General features: G+C 48.3%; 1 protein-coding gene across 3 annotated transcripts in view; it reads left to right on the forward strand.

Annotated features, from left to right (window-relative positions):
- Abat (4-aminobutyrate aminotransferase) overlaps nt 1-18,727 on the forward strand; it is a 94,118-nt gene that overhangs the window by 59,989 nt on the left and 15,402 nt on the right. For all 3 annotated transcript variants that reach the window (XM_041676121.1, XM_041676122.1, XM_041676120.1), the window contains exons 5-9: nt 654-771; nt 7,745-7,794; nt 14,058-14,138; nt 15,283-15,375; nt 16,625-16,687. In XM_041676121.1, the coding sequence (XP_041532055.1) occupies nt 654-771; nt 7,745-7,794; nt 14,058-14,138; nt 15,283-15,375; nt 16,625-16,687 (405 nt within the window). The remainder of the gene's footprint in view (nt 1-653; nt 772-7,744; nt 7,795-14,057; nt 14,139-15,282; nt 15,376-16,624; nt 16,688-18,727) is intronic.

Genomic DNA, 18,727 nt, shown 5'->3' on the forward strand with positions numbered 1-18,727 from the left:
GAGGGAGTCAGAGCCCCCTGGAGCTGGAGTTGCAGGCAGATGGGACAAGCCTCATGGGTCCTCTGCATGAGCAATAACAGCTCATAACCACTGAGCCATCTCTCCAGCTTGTGTTTTATTTCTCTAATTTCTGTTCATTTCTAGCTTTCTTAGTGGCTTCTCTGAGGCTTACCACACATCCACACATTCTTTAACTTGTCAGAACTTGCTTCTGAGTTATGTCTCAACCTTTTTTGTTATGATAAACAAACCAGACACAAAATTTCACGAAACCCAAGACAGAAAAAGAATAGCAGGTCTTTTACTTTTGGACATTAAATGTGTTCAGCACAATTTTTTTGTTACATATGTACAGACTGGGTGTGGTGGCCTAGAGCCCTTGATCCCAGAACTCTGAAGTAGAGGCTGACCTAGTGTACTTACTGAGTTCTTAGGCCAGCCAAGGCTACACAATTTTGTAGCAAAGCAATTTAAAGCAGGCCACTTGTGTCTTCTTTCCCAGAGAAAGACGTAGAAGCTTGCCAACACCCACAGATCCTCATGAGGTGCAGAGCAAACAGGATGTAGTCTGTTTCCACAGTCCAAGCTTATTCCTAAAAGACTAAGAATCTGGGCAGTAGAAACCAGCCTGAACCAGTTTCCTCTTTCCCAAGAACGCAGAGGCTGTTCACTTTTTCTGCAACTATGAAGAAAGCCGGGGCAACTACCTGGTGGATGTGGACGGCAACCGCATGCTGGACCTGTATTCTCAGATCTCCTCTGTCCCCATAGGTAAGAGTGGGGCAGGCACCTCCCACTCTCTTTTTCTTATGATCTCAAGCTTTAGATCTTTGTCCTCGGTGTTTTACCAGCCTCTCCCCCAAGGGTAAGTGAGTGAACAAGTAATGGTGGAGAGAACATGATTAGACATTGCCTTATTGTTGCTATAGGCTTTCCTTTTAATTTTAAATATGGGGGTGTTTTTGCTCATATATATGTATGTGTACCACCTGTGTGCAGTACCTACAGAGACCTGAAGGGGGCACTGCACCCCCTGGAATGCAAATTACAGATGATTATGAGCCTCCATGTGAATGCTGAAAGTAAAACCATGCCCTCTAGAAGAGTAGCAAGTGCTCTTAAATGCTGAGTTATCTTTCCAGTCCCTAGACATTGTTTGTTCATGTTATTTTTAAGATTTATTTTTAATTATGTATTTGTATGTGAGTATAGGTACTCATGGAATCCCTGAAGCTGGAGTCACAGATGGTTGTGAACTGCCTACTATGGGTGTGAACTGTCTAATATGCGTGTGAACTGCCTGCTATGAGTGTGAACTGTCTAATATGTGTGTGAACTGCCTGCTATGGGTGTGAACTGTCTATTATGGGTGTTGGAAACTGAACTTGGATGTTCTTCAGAAGCAGAGAGTGCTCTTAACCACTGAGCCACAGCTCCAGGCCATTAGACATTGTTGCAAATAATAAAGATTCTTTACAGGTTTGGTAGACAGACGTGATGCAATCAACTTCAGGTGATCAGATCCTTTCATGACTCTGGCACTCAAAGTGAGGGAAGCTGGGATAGGAGATCCAACAGCAACTCAGAGCAAAAGAGATCCTTCTGTTTATAGACTTTAGAGGGTAGGAGTCACTGAGCTTAAGAAGGGAATGAATGGTCTCTGAGTTTAGCGGGTTAGTGAAGGTACTAGATAGCATATAAGGCAGTGATTTAGGAAGCTGGCCCTCTCCCCACCCTGCCTTGTCTATGAGATGCTTTGCAGTTTGGGGAAGGTACTCAGCAAGTGCGGCCTCTGATCTAACATGTAGTAGGTCCTTCTCTCCTTTCTTCCTCCAGATCTCACCAGATGAGTGTGTATGCCTGCCTTTCTTCCACTATTTTGCCACTAGGTGAAAAAAGCTAGAAGGGTTAAACCTGCAGAGCAATCATGGCTCAATGGAGTTGACTAGGTTGGGTTTCCTGACAGAGCCTGAGGTGAGGATTCTTCAAAATCAACTGAGGAAAAGCCCCAACTGAAAGGGAAGACAGGGAAATAAAAGCACCAGATCAAAAGAATGAGGTCTCTGCTAGACCCACAGCCTGCTCTCACAGGATATTCTCTGCCAGACTGAGGTAGATCGCTGGCCCTTTTGCATCCCTGAGCTGGCCGTTCATTGCCTGTCTGCTGCCAGGGGAGGCCCAGCAAAGTGATTTCCATGATACAAAGCAGTTTCCAGAGGAGGCAGCTGGAGCCATTTTCAGCCAACACAGACAGCAGCTGGAATCTGGGGATGATCTGCCAGGGAAATGTGACCTCAGTGGATGCTAGCAGCACCTGCCTCAGCTGGGCTCACCTCCCGGCCAGACGGAGCTGACACAAGCAATGGGGCAGACAGGGTTAATTTGGAAATGAGGTAGCGTCATTTGCAGCTTGGATGGTTATTGTCCCTGTGGTTGATAGATGCCCAGCTGTGTTCAGTGGCCTATACAAAGACAATACTGATTGTCTGCTTTAAAGGAGACAGGCGTGGGGACGTTGGTCCTGAGGCCCATATCTCCTGGCACCCTGAGAACTTCCCTAACTCCCAGCCTTGGGTGCCCATTCTTCCTCTCCCTCCCCAGTACTTGTCCTCAGACCTAATTTCCTGTTGAGATATGACCAAACACCAACAGTGACTCACCCTTCAGGGCTGCCTCGGTCTCTGAAGGCATTGAGGATTTGAAGGCCTGCAAACCCCTTCTCGCCTTGGTTGCTGTCTGTTGTTGTTTGGTTTTATATTTAGTGTGTGTGTGTGTGTGTGTGTGTGCGCGCGCGCGCACGCATATGTATGCTGAGGTGCCAGTGTGGAGGTCAGAGGAAAATCTGCAGGAATCAGGGCTTTCCTTCTACCACGTAGGTTCCAGGGACTGAACTCAGATCATCAGACTTGGCAGCAAGCACCTTTATCCGCTCAGTCATCTCAATGGCCTCCACGCTGGTTTTGAGCTCACCCCCAAGGGCTAGCAAAGGTGTGCACAGCTTCCAGATATATTTTAAGCCAATCCTCATTTGGGATTTACCAGCCAAGTGCTTCACATGTTAATAGATGGTCATGGCTGCCCTATTATAGGGTCTTTTGATAGTACCCTCAACTGACCTCATTTTAGACTCCAGTAGGTCACAGAATCTGCTTGGCGGTACACGGAGTCTGAGGTCCTGCCAGGACACAGACAGTGAGCCCACCTCTTATGTCCCTAAGGAGCAGCCTTGCAGACACCTGCCCTGCTATGGGGGTCTGACAACTCAAAGCCAAGTTGAAGGTTCCCTAATCGGAGTCCTGTTTTCATCTCCTCTGGGAGCCAATGAGTCGAGCTGCCTCTGCGATTTAATGAGGCTTCCCGGGACCAGGCTTATCTACTGAGGCAGAAAAGCCATAAACACCCCGGCAGCATGATAAGCCAGAACTCTGGCCAGAAAACGGTTGGAAAAACCCAGAGAGTGTTCTCTCCTTGAGTGATGAGCAGTGTCTAGTCCCGGGCCCTGCAAGCCTTGCGGGGGCTAGGGAAGAGACCGAAATATGCTAATTCCCTCCCTGGTTTTCCTGCTTCAGTGTCCTAGGCTACCTCCCCTCCCCCGCAAACCTGCCCTCCGCAGTCAGCACAGTGAAACCAGAGTCTCGCATGGGTGGTGCTGGGTGTTTAATACTTGTCTACGCAGTGTTTAGGAAGAGCAGGCCAGGTCCAGAGCCTCAGGAAGACAACATAAAGATTGTTCCCACTGCTCTCAGCTGCTAGCCTCAGTGATACGAAGTCTCCTTTCAAAGTAAATGTATTTCAGCTAAAAAGTCCATGTCTTCCTCCAGTGAAGGTGTTAAGACAAAATCCTGGAGACGGAATAGCTTATAACCTGGTTTCTCCCAATTTTGAAAACTTAGAGTCCAAGATGCAGGCATGACAGATGGAATGTCTTTCTGGGACAAGGTGGTGCCTTTCCACAGTGTCCTCACAAGATGGGAGGCTGAAGACCCCCTTGATTTTTATAAAAGCACAACCTTCACAAGAGTTCCGCCCACATCACCAAATCACCTTCCAAAGACCTGGAGTGGCTGCAGACGAGTAACCACAGGGGCCGACATCTCCACAGATGAGTTAGTTGTAAGGAACAAACATTGCAAGTATGTGTGGTAAAAGCCCACTTCTGCCCTAAGCTCCCCTTATGGCGCTTTCCTCATATTTTTTTGGTTTGTTTGTTGTTTTGGTTTGGTTTGGTTTGGTTTGGTTTGGTTTGGTTTGGTTTAGTTTGGGTTTTTTAAGACAGGTTTCTCTGTGGCTTTGGACACTGTCCTGGAACTAATTCTTGTAGATCAGGCTGGCCTCGAACTCACAGAGATCCGCCTGCCTCTGCCTCCCGAGTACTGGGATTAAAAGCATGTGCCGCCACAGCCCGACTTTCCTCATATATTTTATAAGATGCTGAGTTTGTGCCCACATCACTGAGCTATAAATTCATTCAATTAAAACACATTGAGCCTAGTGAGGCCTCAGTGGGGGTGGAACGGGCAGAGGCAGCTCCCATTTGGTCTCCAGTCATCAGTGCCTCCTGCCAGGGTTATTGCCAGGTACGTTCATGACTTTCCTGGTGCTGTCACAAAACACCCTGACCAAAGTGATTTAAGGGAGAAAGGGTTTATTCTGTCTCCATTTAAAGGTACAGTCCATCAGGTGAGGGGAAGCATGGTGGTAGGACTGTGAAATTCTGGTCACACTGCATCCACAGTCAGGAACCATAAAGTGATGCATTCGGTGCTCAGCTCACTCTGTCTGTCTGTCTGTCCATCATCTATCTATCTATATATCCGTCTATCATCTATCTATCTATCTATCTATCTATCTACCCTCTTTCTTGGAGACAGGGTTTCATTGATGATTCTAAGTGCTGCCAAGTTGACAGTCAGTATAAACCTTGACAGTGGGACTAGCAGTGATGAATAGAATGCTCCCTGCACACAGTAGATTCTCAATAAATGTAAGTGGTCATAAGGGAGAGGAGGGTGGTTCTAAGCAGAATTGCAGGGTCCAAGGCCTGCCTTGGCATAGGGGAGACCAGATGTTCCCTAATTTCTCACAGTCATACTGATATTTTTGAGGAGAGCAGGAGGATCTTATGTAGCCCCAGCTGGCCTCAAACTCACTATCTAGTCCAAACTGACCTTGAACTGCTTATTCTCCTGCCTCCGCCACCCAAGAGCTGGAGTTACGGTGCACACCACCACACGCAGCCACCCAGCTGCATCTCCTGTTTTCATCTGCATCAGCAGCCTGGCCGTGCCTGACCACATAGGGCTTCTGGTAGAATGAGGAAGGATTATCAGGGCCAAGCATTAGCTCAAGCCTGGCACACTGATGCTCGGGAAATGGGAATTGGAATGAATTACAGTATCATTCATTTGTCTTGTTTGTTAGAATCTTGCTGTGTCACTCAAGATGGCCTAGAACTCACTAGCAGTCTAGGCTGGCCTCAGAATCACAGTCCTCCCGCCTTGACCTCTGCCTACCACAGCTGCCTGGCTCTTTAAAAAATCATCTTCATCACCATCATCATCATCATCATATTACTTATTTATTTAGTGTATGTGTTATGTGTGTGTGGAGATCAGAGGAGAGCTATGGAAGTCAGTTTTTTCTTTTCAACATATAGGTCCCGGGGAATGAACTCCAATCATCTGGCTTATGGCAAACACCTTTACCTGCTGATCCATCTAGCTGGTGTGTGTGTGCATGTGCGTGTGCGTGTACATGTGCGTATGTGCGTGTGTGTGTGTTTCAGAAATTTTTAGGTAAAGCCTGAAGTTTCTGTGAACATTTTCTAAGGTTACTGAATCAGGTCAAGCTATATTTTACATACTCTCACGGATTCAACAACTCAGTGGGCATCCAGTCTTCAGGAGCCACCTACTGGGGAGGAAGCGTTAGTAATGATGCCTGTCGTTCAGTGCGCTTTTCCTAGGTTCAGTTTGGGGCCATTCATTGCAACTGGATAGAAATACAGTTCGATCTTCATTGTTTTTTTGTTTTGTTTTGTTTTGCTTTTGTTTTTCCAAATAGGGTCTCTCTGTGTAGCCCAGGCTGGCCTTGTACTCAGACATCTGCCTGCCTCTGCCTCTGCCTCCTGAGTGCTGGGATTAAAGGTGTGCACCGCCAGCCACCACCTACCACCACCTACCTGACTGTGCTTCTTTTTCTCATCTGGTCACACTGACTGGAATCTAGTGTTGCAGTGAGCAGCAGGAGTGACGTGGAATATCTTTGTCTCGTTCTTGACTTTGCAGAGAAACATAGGGTCCTTTTCACTGCTGATGAGGAGGACACTAGCACTGAGGTTTTCATCTCCTCACTTCCTCCTCTCCCTCCTTTTCCTTACTATTCTGGAACAGGGTCTCACGTAGCTAGGCTGAAACTCTCTGTGTAGCCGAAGATGACCTTGAACTTCTAATCCTTCTGCTCCTCCTCTGGACTGCTGGAATGGCAGTTTTATCCCACCAAACCTGTTTATATGGTTCTGGGGTTGAACCCAGGGCTTCCTGCCTGTTAGGCAAGCCCTCTGCCAACTTCAACTATACCCCCCAGCCCAGGGAGGTCTTGCACACACGTCCTTTATCAAGTTGAGGTGCTTTTGGTCACTTTTGTTTTTGGATTTTGCTTTGGGGATATTTTTGTTTGTTTTCTATTATTGTTGTTGTTGTTATTGTGTGTTTGTGCACACCTATAGACGTATGCCATAGTATGTGTAGGGAGGTCGGGGGACGTCAGTTCCTGCCTTCCACCTTTATGTAGCGTCTAAGGATTTAACTCTTGTCTTGGCTTTGGGGCACACACTCTACCTGCTGAGTCATCTTGCCGGCCTCCTTATTTATTGTTTGTTTGAAGACAGATCCTAGGCTGACCTCAGACTCACTCGGTAGTCAAGGATGACCTTGAACTACTAGATTCCAGGCAACTTCAATACCTAGCTTGTTGAGTGTTTTTATCATGAACCAACATTGCATTTTACCAAATGCTTTCTTTTTTTGCCTCTATTGAGATGATCTGAAAGAGCCGTTATTATTGGTTCCCTCTAACAAGCTATTTAGAGCATACGTGCGCATTCTTTGTTTCCATCCGCCCCCTTTTCGCTCGGTAGCGGATCTCACCGCTGACTCCAACAGCGCAAACGGACCTCTCTCATCCTTCTCTCTGGCTGCATGGTGACATTGCAAGGACTCATTGTGTGACTGAGTCATAGTTTACGTACCTGATGTGCTGTTGATGGCTGTAAAATGCTTTGCAAATTGTGTAACATCAGCCCCTCTGGAAAGTAAATGCGGCAGGATCCTGGGAATGTGCAAGTGTGTATGAAGGCAGAATGTGGCATGTGACATGGTGGTCATGTGACATTGCAGGTGGTGTCCCTTGGTCCTTGGAGTAGCACTTATTGGGTTCTACCTCAGCCCATGGGCACTGGGAAATGAGGCAGGACCACACACAGTTTTTTGCATTGGCCTGTGGCCTGTTGATACTGGCATGGACCTTGCCTTTACCTCCTCATGTTTCACTGGTCCGGCAGGTCTCAAACCTGAACAAACACCCCAGTGTCTGCAGGGAACTTGGAGCTCTCCAGGCTGCACTGACAGAGACTTCTGAGTCAGAGCTCAGAGCTCTCTGTGTTGGAGTTGAAAGAGAACTGGGGCGGAAAGAAACTTCAGATACCATGGCCTTCTCTAACCTTCCTGTACCCTCCTCTCCCCAGGTTACAACCATCCAGCTCTGGCGAAACTCATCCAACAGCCTCAAAACGCGGTACGTCTCCCTGATGTGCAGACAATCTGCCAATGATCAGCCTCACTAAGCATCTTTAGACATGGTTCATCCTCAGCTCTCCATATGCTTGCTGAGCCTGTATCCTGTGCCAGGCACTCAGATGCCTTACTGAGGTGCTGCCTGGGTTTCCTCAACTTGAACTAGAGTCACCTGAGAAGAGCAGAAGCTCAGTAGTAGAGGAAGTGCCTCCATCCCACTGTTCTGTGGGCGTATCTATAGGATATTTTCTTGATAGATGTGGGAGGGTCCAGCTCACCGTGGGCGGTGCTACCCCTGGGCAGTGTTCCTGGGTTGTGTAAGGAAGCAGGCTGAGGGACCAGAGAGATGGCTTAATAGTTAAGAGCACTTGTTGCTCTTGCAGAGGACCTGGATTGGGATTCTAGCACCTACATGTTCACATCTGTCTGTAACTCCAGTTCCAGGGAATCCGTTGCCTCTTCTGACCTCCACAGGCTCCTGTATGCATGTGGTGCACACACATACACTTAGGCATGCACATAAAATAAAATAAATTTTATTTAAAAAATAATCAAGCAAGCTGCAGGCAACATGCTAGTAAGCAGCAGTTCCTCCATGGACTCTGCTTCAGTTCCTGCCTCCAGGTTCCTACCTTGAGCTCCTGCCCTGGCTCCCACAGAGATGGACTGTAACCTATAAGACAAACAAGCCTTACCTCCCCAAAGATGTTTTAGTTCTGGTACTAGTCACAGTGACAGAATGTAACTAGGACAATGAGAAAAACTCAGCACCCCTACTCCCATGCAGACAGTCACTTAACCCCATATGTCGGTTGAGAATTGTAACCACATTTAGGCTACAGAGTAAAGGACGCAGTGCTGTATAGGCAAAAGACAATGATAACATTTAACATATGAACAATGTATTTGTGCAAAGTATTGTGTTCTGCTCTTTAAGATTTTTGTTTTGTTTTTTATGTTGTTGTTGTTGTTTTGAGACAGGGTTTCTCTGTGTAGCTTTGAAACCTGTCCTGGAACTTGCTCTGTAGACCAGGCTGGCCTCAAACTCACAGAAATCCACTTGTCTCTGCCTCCTGAGTGCTAGGATTAAAGGCATGCACCACCACCACCCAGCTCTTAAATATATTTCTATAAAAACTTAATGCATGTGTATATTATATGTTGAGCATACCACACACACCCCATAACCACCTATATGGTCTATGCTTTATAATAGTAATGTTCTGTATTTCGGGAATGTTTAATAGATGAAGAAACTAAAGAGGAGGAAGATTATATATCTACCTTATTAGCTTTCTCATTTGCTATAGCATAAGCAACTTAAGGAGGGAAGTGCTTATTTTGGCTCATAATTTGGGGGTACACCATCATAATCTAAGGGTGCACCATCATGGTGGGGAGAGCATGGTGGCAGGAAAAAGAGGCAACTGGTCACATTTGCAGACTTGATTTCCCTTCCCACCAGCATTGGGGTAGGGGGTCTCCATCACATCACTTCATATCCTGTCCAACACTTAGAGAGAGAGAGAGAGTGTGTGTGTGTGTGTGTGTGTGTGTGTGTGTGTTTCTGTGTGACTCAGAGGAGAATATCCTTGTCCACCCATGTCAGGAAACTTGATCCCTAAAGGAAAGCAAGGGACGAAAAAAGCCCAATCCTAGTCAAGAAGTGAACTCCACCCTTAACTGTGCTGGGAATATAGCTCTTGCCTAGCCTGCAGGAAGCCTGGGTTTTATCCCAGGCACTGTACAAACTGGATGTAGCTGCGCATGACTCTAATTCCGGTCCTCAGGAGGTACATACAGTGATATCAGATGTTCCAGGCCATCTTCGGCGGTAGAACAAATTCAAGGCTAGCCTGGGCTACAAAAGACCCTATTCCAAAAAGTCCTTTTTAACCTCAAAAGTGAAGATCTCTTGAAAGAGCCATGGTCAGTTGGCATGCCCTGCCTGGGAGGGACTGGAGGACAGTCTCACCTCCAGTTCATTGAGCAGGTGCAAGGGGGAACCCCACGAAGGTGGCCAATGAAGCCAGAGGCTCAGAGGATGTGTTTACGTTCAGAGCTGCTTTGTTTCAAAACTTGTGCAGATCCCAGATGCCTTGGCAGCTGGTGCTGAGAGAATGTGTCAACACGCATGCCACACATATTTGCAGTGTCAGCTGCCTGCGGAGGCAGTCTCCCCAACAACACATGATGTCAAGATGCAAGGATCCTGATCTTTGCAACGACGTCTTCCTGATCTCACAGGGACTCACAGGGATCTTCCCTGCCTACCCCACATACCTGCCACGTCTTGCCCAGGCAGGGACTGGTCCTCACCTCCACCTCCCAGCTTGCTATGAACCCCCCCCCCCCATTTTCCATCTGAGCCGTTCAAGGCAGGAATTACAGGTGGACCACCAAACCCACCACGCATATCCTTGGGTTCTGTTCTGGTCCTCATGTTTGTCCAACAAGAGCTTCACCCACTCTCTCATCACCCCACACACACACCTGGCTTTCTATCAATCCTCTTGGCCACATTAGCACTACTGTGAAGGTAGTGATTTCATGTCACTTCAGAAATGGATACGGGCCCTTGTGGAGTCTATCTGGGTTCCCGTTCTCATGTCCCCAGGGTCATCTCAATACCTTTCCCCCACGCTGTGCCCTGTGTTTTTGGTCAGCCAGTGCGTAGTCACACGGCCATGAGTGACAGCTGCGGCTGGGCTTCCCTGCACCTGGGATGGATGCAAACAGAGGGCCAAGTAAGACACTCGCCAGTCTGTGACTTCCAGGCTGGTTCTACCATTCTTAAGCATGAACTCTGTACTCTCTCTATGCCTTTTCTCCTCAAGGCTCTCTCTGTCAATACCTGGCAAGAGGTGCCCACATTGGCAGACGAAGGTCCTGAAGTTCAGAGATGTTAGGCGACTTGCCCGAGGCTATGCAGCCAAAGCCAGTTCTCTCTCCCCTTACTGCACTTTAAGACAGCCAAGCTGGTGGCAAGCCTTCTGGAAACCTGTCCTCATTTGATTCTGCAGCCACGTGTCCCAGATAGCTTCTGTTCTTAATGTCACGCTTTGTCGAGCAAGAACACCACCCCCACATCTTTTCTGGGCCCAGATAGGCAGTCAAGCTGCCAGGCCGCCTGTCGCTCTCTGGGGGCCTTTTTCCTGCAGCCCGTGGCAGCAGTTTGTTCCCACCCTGGTGTGAGTTCTTGACTTCTCACAGGCCCCATGAGTAGGTCAGAGCCAGAAGGAGATGCCTTTAATGAGATGCCCTGCCAATGAACCAAGGTCTCCAGTTGTGTCAAGCAAATATGTGCCCGGCATTAGCATTTCTGAGCAGAGGTACCTGGAGGGCCTGGCCCAGAATGCCAACAGAAGCCAGCCAGCCCATGCTGGTGGCCTGTCTGTGTGTCTTGGGACCAATTGCCTGACCTCTCTGGTCCTCAGCAATGAGGAGAGTTCACAGTTCATACTTCTCATCCTTCTTGCGCCCTCTGCATCTTTTAGTCCTGCCAAGGAGGGGACACAAAGCAGGAGAAGCTATAAAGGTATGGATGTACCCCACTTTCTAAACCACATCCCCAAGCCATCAGGAGAATGGTTGCTGGCCTCCCTGTTCTGAGTCTCTCCCAGTGGAGCAATGGCACAGTTCAGATTTGCATTGAGCTAATTATCTGATCATGTCCAAGACAGGGAATGTCTTAAAGTCCCCACATCCCAGTGCGGCCTCCACATGTCTGTTCTGGTGTGTGTGTGTGTGTGTGTGTGTGTGTGTGTGTGTGTGTGTATGTGTGTTTCTGACACAGGGTCTCCTGGAATCTAGACTGGCCTCAGCCTGCCTAAGGACAGCCTTGAATTTCTGAGCTTCCTGCCTCCACTTCCCAAATGTTTGCGTTTGCTGGCGTGAGCCACCATACTAGATTTCTGCAGTGCTGGGCATGGAGCCTGGAGCTTAGTGCATGGTAGGTGAGCGCTCTACCAATGGAGCAATGTCCTCCACCCAGACCTCTCTGTGGACTCCAGGCTGGCCTTGAGCTTGAGAGGAATCTATGCCACACCCTGCCCAATTCCTACTTTTTATAAAAAGTGTCCCTTTTTTCCTCCTTTTGGTTTTTGGTTTTTTGAGAGAGGGCTTCTCTCTGTAGCTCTAGCTGTTCTGGAACTCACTCTGTAGACCAGGCTGACCTCGAACTCAGAGATCCACCTGCCTCTGCCTCCCGAGTGCTGGGATGGAAGGCATGCACCACCACCGCCCAGCTTATAATAAATGTTCTTATTCATAGCAAGAGATTACTTTTTCATTTACAAACTGCGAAGACAGTTCGTGCCTCCTTTCTCCAGCTGCCCGTCGTGGGGGTCATTCTCCAAATGACGCATGCAGGTTGATGCTGCTCAGGACCGGGCACAGCCTCCACTTGGAACTCACCAGTCTACACAGTGCATTTCTTTGTGATGTGCCCTAGAATCCAAGCCAAGGTGCCAAGTTGCGTTCAGTGTGCCAGTTTACAATCCAGGCCCACTTCCGAGTGACCTCACTCTACCCCTTGAGCAGCCTCTCTGCTGCCAGTCCCTGCTGGTGTGTGTCAGAGGGTGAATCCCCAGGATGGCTCTGCTCTTAGTCCACTGCAGTGTGTTCCTCATTAGCATGAGGGCCAGCTCCAGCACCCAGACAAGGAAGGGACTTGGGCTCCAGGTCGACCTCCAACTGTGTCCTTGAGCACAGAGTGCTTCCTTCATCGTTCTCTTGAAATCCTGGACTATTCTGAATTCACTGGCTGTAAAGTATGCCACTCCCCTTCCCCCCATACTCATCTGCTCATCTGACCAGTGACTACCAGGGAGTGGGTGACAGATGCTCTGTGCTTCCTCCTGGTCCACTGTTGCCCGCTCTCTGGGATCATTTTTTGCTGGTGGAGTGGGGCAAGGAGGAGGGCCACAGGTGGGAAGCCACAACCTCCTAGAGTGTTCCTAGAACTCTTGTACGCAAAGATGGGCACAACGTGCTCTCTCCGTTTTAAAGATAAAGTCGTTGGGGCTTCGTTTTAAATGACTTACCATTAATAATTTTAACTTTGTTTTGTTTGGGGATTTTTGAGATAATGTCTCATGTAGCCAGGCTTTAAACTCACTTTGTAGGTGAGGCTGACCTTGAGCTTCTGACCCTCCTGCCTCCACCTCCCCAGTTCTGGGGTTATGGAGGTGTGCCAGCACACCTGATCTATGTTGTGCTGAGGATAGAGCTTCCGACCTGCTAGGCGAGTCTCTACCACCCGAACCTCAGCTCCAGCCCCTGAAGTTGTTAATATGGGACCTGCCTCACTTAGGGGCTTGCAATACTATCCCTCAGCCAGAGGCCGTTTGAAGGTAAATTTGTATCACAATTTGAAAGTCAATGCACATATCCGTTTTCTCTGGAAATGTGCTCCTGCCGTCTTTCTCAGCCTGTGGACCTCCCAGCAGCCATGGGGCAGTGCAGACTCATCTCTGAACAAACAACTTGATCTCGGTCCTTACACTTCTCTGATGTGAGAAACAAACATCGGCTCAGCATCAACTCATACTGTTGGTTTCCTTGCAGAGGGGACGAGTTCTCTGGACCCGTATCTATGAAAATGGGAGACAGTAAAGATGCTTGTGATGTTCTGACTTTTTTCTCTGTTATTCGGCAGCTCCACCAGCATACCTCCTTGTGTATGTGTGTACACACGCACATGCATGCACTTGCGTGTTTGTGAGTGTGCAGGGGTACATGCATCACAGCACATGTGTAGAGGTCAGACGGCAATCTCAGGTGTCAGTCCCTGTCTTCCAACAAGAACAACAAGAACAGACAGTCTCTTGTTTCCCACTGTGCTCTCCAGGCAGCTGGCCTGAGCTTCCAAGAATTCTCCCATCTCTGCCTCGTATCCTGACACTGGGATTATAGACACTCACTACCGCATCCAACTTTACATGCGTTCTGGGATCTGAACTCAGGTCCTCACATTTACATGGTGCTTTACCCACCAAGCCAGCTCTCCAGCCCCTGTTGTGGCCGTAGAGTGCCCCTCCCCACCTTTTAAAATTAAGGTGCAATATTGAATTCCAGGCCAGCCTGTGCCACGTGAGACTTTGTCTCCCTGAAAAACACCCCAAACACTAAAATAACACCAATGAGCCCACAGTTCCACTTAGAGCCTATTTGACCCCCCTTAACTACATAAAGGCACTGTGTGGAACAGGACCTGGGTCGGCCCCCCGAGAGCTGATGAATCTGTCTACTGTTCTTTTACAGAGTACTTTCATCAACAGACCTGCCTTGGGCATCCTGCCTCCAGAGAATTTTGTTGACAAGCTCCGGGAGTCCTTGATGTCGGTGAGTTTGGGGGATAACCCTGCCCATGTTTATAGTCCGCCTTCCGGCCTGTCTGTCCTCAGAAGTGGCCATGGCAGGGTCAAGGAAGGATGAGATCCATAGCCAGGGAGGATGGGTGGGCAGAGGGCAGCTGCTGCAGTAGCTGTCTGGTCCATGATTCCCTGTCTCAAAGTTAAGAGAAAAAAGAAGAAAAGGAGGGACAGAAGGAGGGAGGGAAGAAGGGAGGGAGGGAGGAAGGATGAGAGGAGGAAAGGAGGGAGAGAGGGAAGGAAGGAGGAAGAAATGCATTGGGAGGAGGTGATAAGAGACAGCTTTGCTGAAATGACTGACTTTTTACCTCTCTCATACATAATTTTGTATGTGTGTGTAAACAGGGCTCATATAGCCCAGAATGGTCTCAAATGCGTGGTCTATGTAGCCCAGGCTAGCTTCACACTCACTATGGGGATAGCCTTAAACTTTTGATCCTCCTGGACCTATTTATCACAGGAGAGTGCCACCATACCCATTTTATGCAGGGCTCGGAATCTGAACCCAGGGCTTTGTGCATGCCGGACAAGCGCTCTACCCACTGAGCCACATCTCCAGCCATAAGAAGGCTTTTAACTTTTCTTTTGAAGGAAAGAAGGGGTTTTTTGTGTAGAACAATGTGTGGGAAAATGTGCACATGTCCTGTGGTGAGAGCTTGGTGTGAGGGATTTGGTCATCCTTAGTGACCTTTCCAGTTCTTCTGGCCGAGGTATTAAAGTCACTGAGAACCTCGGCATAGCATCTTCGAAGTACAGGTGCCTCAGGAGACACAGACAGAACTGATAGTTTCACACATGCCCCTTATTGTTACACTTGAGACAGAGTGTCACTGTGTAGTCCCAGCCAGGGCTGAGATTGACGGCTGTACACAACCACACTGGACTGGGCTCCACTGACGTTTCTCGTACTTTCTTTCCTCTCTGCTGACCTCAAAGATCTCCCTGGGTTTATTCTCCACCCCCCAAAAAGACTGAGCCCACCCTTCTAACCTGCTGTTTCTGATGCATCCATGGTGTTCCCTCCCTGCTTCCCTCAACCTCCCACCAATGCTGGAAGAGTCAGCCCTGGGAATAGAAATGGGGTCCAAATTATTCATAGTGGGCTCCCTCTGCAGGTGGCACCCAAAGGCATGTCCCAGCTCATCACCATGGCCTGTGGCTCCTGCTCTAATGAGAATGCATTCAAGACCATCTTCATGTGGTACCGGGTAAGCATTGGGGCAAGAGCAGCCCCGCTCTGACTCCCCACCACCACAGTGTTCAACTTGGATATAATCTCGAGCAGAGGTTCTCGACCTTCCTAATGGTGCTACCCTTTCATACAGCTCCTTGTGTTGTACTGACCCCAACCATAAAATTACTTTTGTTGCTACTCCATAGCTGTAATTTTGCTACTGCTGTGAATCATAATGCAAATATCTATGTTTTCTGATGATTTTAGAGGACCCCTGTGAAGGGGTTGCTGCTCCAGAGAGCTTCGTTGGAGCTTTCCCAACACCCCAGTGCAATGCCGCACAAAAGGCTTAGATTCTGCTGTCAATGTTAATGGACTTATTAGGGTCGAGCCTCACAACGCAGGCTTGGCCACCTGTTCTCAAGAAGCTAATGAAAGAGACAAATTAATAGTTAAAAGCAAAACCTGGGGATTTAAGACAAGCTGTGGTAACGCATGCCTTTAATCCCAGCACTTGGGAAGCAGAGACAGGTGGATCTCTGTGAGTGTGAGGCCAGCCTGGTCTACAGAGTGAGTTTCCAGGACAGACTCCAAAGCTACAGAGAAACCCTGTTACACACACACACACACACACACAAACACACACAAAAAAGGTGGGGGGAGGATTTGAAGAGGGACAAATAAAAGAGGTCTGATCACACTCCAAGTCTGTATTCTAGGTCCAGACATGAGACTCAGGTTTAAGTAAAAAATTTCTATACCTAAGCAAACTAAGCAGTCCAGGACAGGGCGTGGTCCCACCCACCACTGCCAGCGCTAATCTCTTCTATAAGGTACTGATAATTTGTAAATGTTTCTTTCTCAAGGAGACAAGTCCCCCCTCTAATTGCCCCTTGGGCTTTGGCACTTTTTACTCACAACATGAGACCCCAGGAGAAATTTCAATTTTGGGGGGGGGTCCATTGTTTTAATAGCCAGACAGCCAAATATCTTTATTCCTGCCAGGAGGGTTACAGCCACGATTCTTCCTGAAGTAAACTGTCCCATTTCAACAACCCCTGGTTGCTGCCGATAAAATAGTAATAGATCATATAGCAATGCTTACATTTATTCCATTGCAAGTTCAATTAGTGTCATGTGTCTCTCTAGACATGCCATGATAGATATTAAGTCAACACATGGGAACATACTCAAGTTGTCTGGATTAAGCATCACCTTGGTGGGAGTAGGAACACCCCTGTGACCCCAGCATGTCTCTGTTCTAATATGTTCTCTTTTGGAAGAGCAAGGAACGAGGCCAGAGAGGTTTCTCAAAAGAGGAGCTGGAGTCATGCATGGTTAACCAGGTAAGTGCAGAGCCAGAGAGGGGCTCAGTAAACCTGCTTACTCCCGAGCCTGACAACCTGTGTTCAGTACTGGAACCCCACAACACCACACACGCACACCATGTAACTATCTTGCAGGAGTAGCTGGGCCTACACCCTCACTCATTTGGTGACCTACCCCAGCCACTAGGTGAATGTCCCCCATCCTTCTGACTTAGGAGTCCCCATGCTTTGCTACCTGGGGTTCATTTCTTAGTCCAAGGCTGAGTAGCGCTCTTCCTATTGGCCAATAGTCTCCCAGAACAACCTCCTGAATTTGACTGTCTACAGAAACCATGAATATGCTCGAATATAGAACGCATGAATATGTTCGAGTATAGTGATTTCCCTTACCGTTTATTATAAAAATAAAACGTGGGGATAAATATTAAGGATAAAAACCTGAGATGACCACAAGCAACGACGACACCACCATGGTCCTCTTCCTGGCTCAAAAGTGCCCCACACACTGATAGTGACACTGGGATTTGTCTCTACTGCATGTACTGGCTTCTTTGGATCCTATCCTCTTTGGATGTATTCCTTGCTCAATCTAGATGTAGTAGGGAGGGCCTTGGACTTTCCACAGGGCAGGGTGCATTGCCCTCTCTTAGGATTGGAGGGGGTGGGGTGTGTGGAGAGTGGTAGGGGAGGCAGTGGAAATTTAGATTGGTATTTTTTTTAAGTAATTTTTAAAAAGGTGCCCCACAACCTCTTGGCCCTGCTTCTTCCTCTTCCAAGGGCCTTTCTTTCCCTTCTCCAGAGTTGGCCAGGGAACTCCATGATCTATTGCAGTTCAATTCCCAGCTGAATATGAACCCCGCTTCTCCAGCCCACTCCCTACTCCTTTGGGCATCGGGCTACAGCACAGACAAAATTCCCATAACACTCAGCTCTAGAACAACCCAAACCATCAGCACGAATGCCTGCACTAAATGTCCACTCCACTGGTGTTCATAGCAATTACAACAAAAAAAGGATGGACATTACCCAGTCTGTCCAAGCATGCAGAAAAATCAGCTAAATGTCAGGCTTCCCAATTCAGAACGCACGCTAGAGATGGGGTTCATTCTCACTTGCAATCTGAGAGCAGCTTGGGCTAACAACATTTTTAGACTTCATTCCTCACTTTTAGTAGCTACATCGAAGTGTACCTAATGATGTGTATCTGTTGCCATTTTGTTCTGTTGTGTTTTGTAGCACAGCTCCATAAGACCCGGGCTGACCTGAAGCCTGTAGCCCTCAAATGTGTAGAGATCCCGCTGTATCTGCCTTCTGGGTACTGTAGGGTTATAGCCCTGTGCTACCAACCTAGCTTGGCCATCTGTTACCTTTACAATCAGGAGGCATACAGGAAATAGTAATGAGAGTGTTCTGGGATGTGTGGAAGGAGATCATGGAGCTTTTCTCAGGGAGAATACTGCAGGGACCTCTAACTTCCCAGAATCCAGGGCTAAGGCATCTGAGGTGTGGCAGCAATAGTTCTCCCCAAGGAAGCCAGAGCCTGTTCGGAGTCTCTCGCTGGATAGAGGGTAAAGTACACAGCTCTGGGGTTGGAGCGATGGCTCAGAGATCAAGAACACTCACATGGAACCCAGGTTCAACTCCCAAACAACTGCGGCTACAGTCCCGGGTGATTTGATGCCTTCTTCTGACCTCCTTGATCCCAAGCATCCATGTGGTGCACAGACACACAGACAAAATACCCAAACGCATTAAATAAATCAATATTTTTAAAGTAAGTGAATAGGAACCACCTCCTCATCTGATTGGAGCTGGAAAGAGGCTAAAACTTACGCAGTGAGTTCTTGACTCTCTGGAACCCAAGTGGCAGCTGCCTGCCATGAGGAGAGAGAAAGATAGGATTCCTCCTCCCACTGGCGGCCCTGGCCAACCTCTCCAGACGCCTTGTCTGGTGCGTTTTCAGTGAGAGCCACAGCTCAGTTCCCATCTCAGGTCAGCCTCACGGCGGAAGACTGTGGCGGCCAGGGCAGCCTGGAGCATGCGCAGACTGGAGGAGCA

The sequence above is a fragment of the Microtus oregoni genome, unplaced genomic scaffold, assembly GCF_018167655.1.
Source record: "Microtus oregoni isolate MIOR12 unplaced genomic scaffold, Mior012 000027F_ref0000203, whole genome shotgun sequence".
NCBI classification, from domain to species: Eukaryota; Metazoa; Chordata; class Mammalia; order Rodentia; family Cricetidae; genus Microtus; species Microtus oregoni.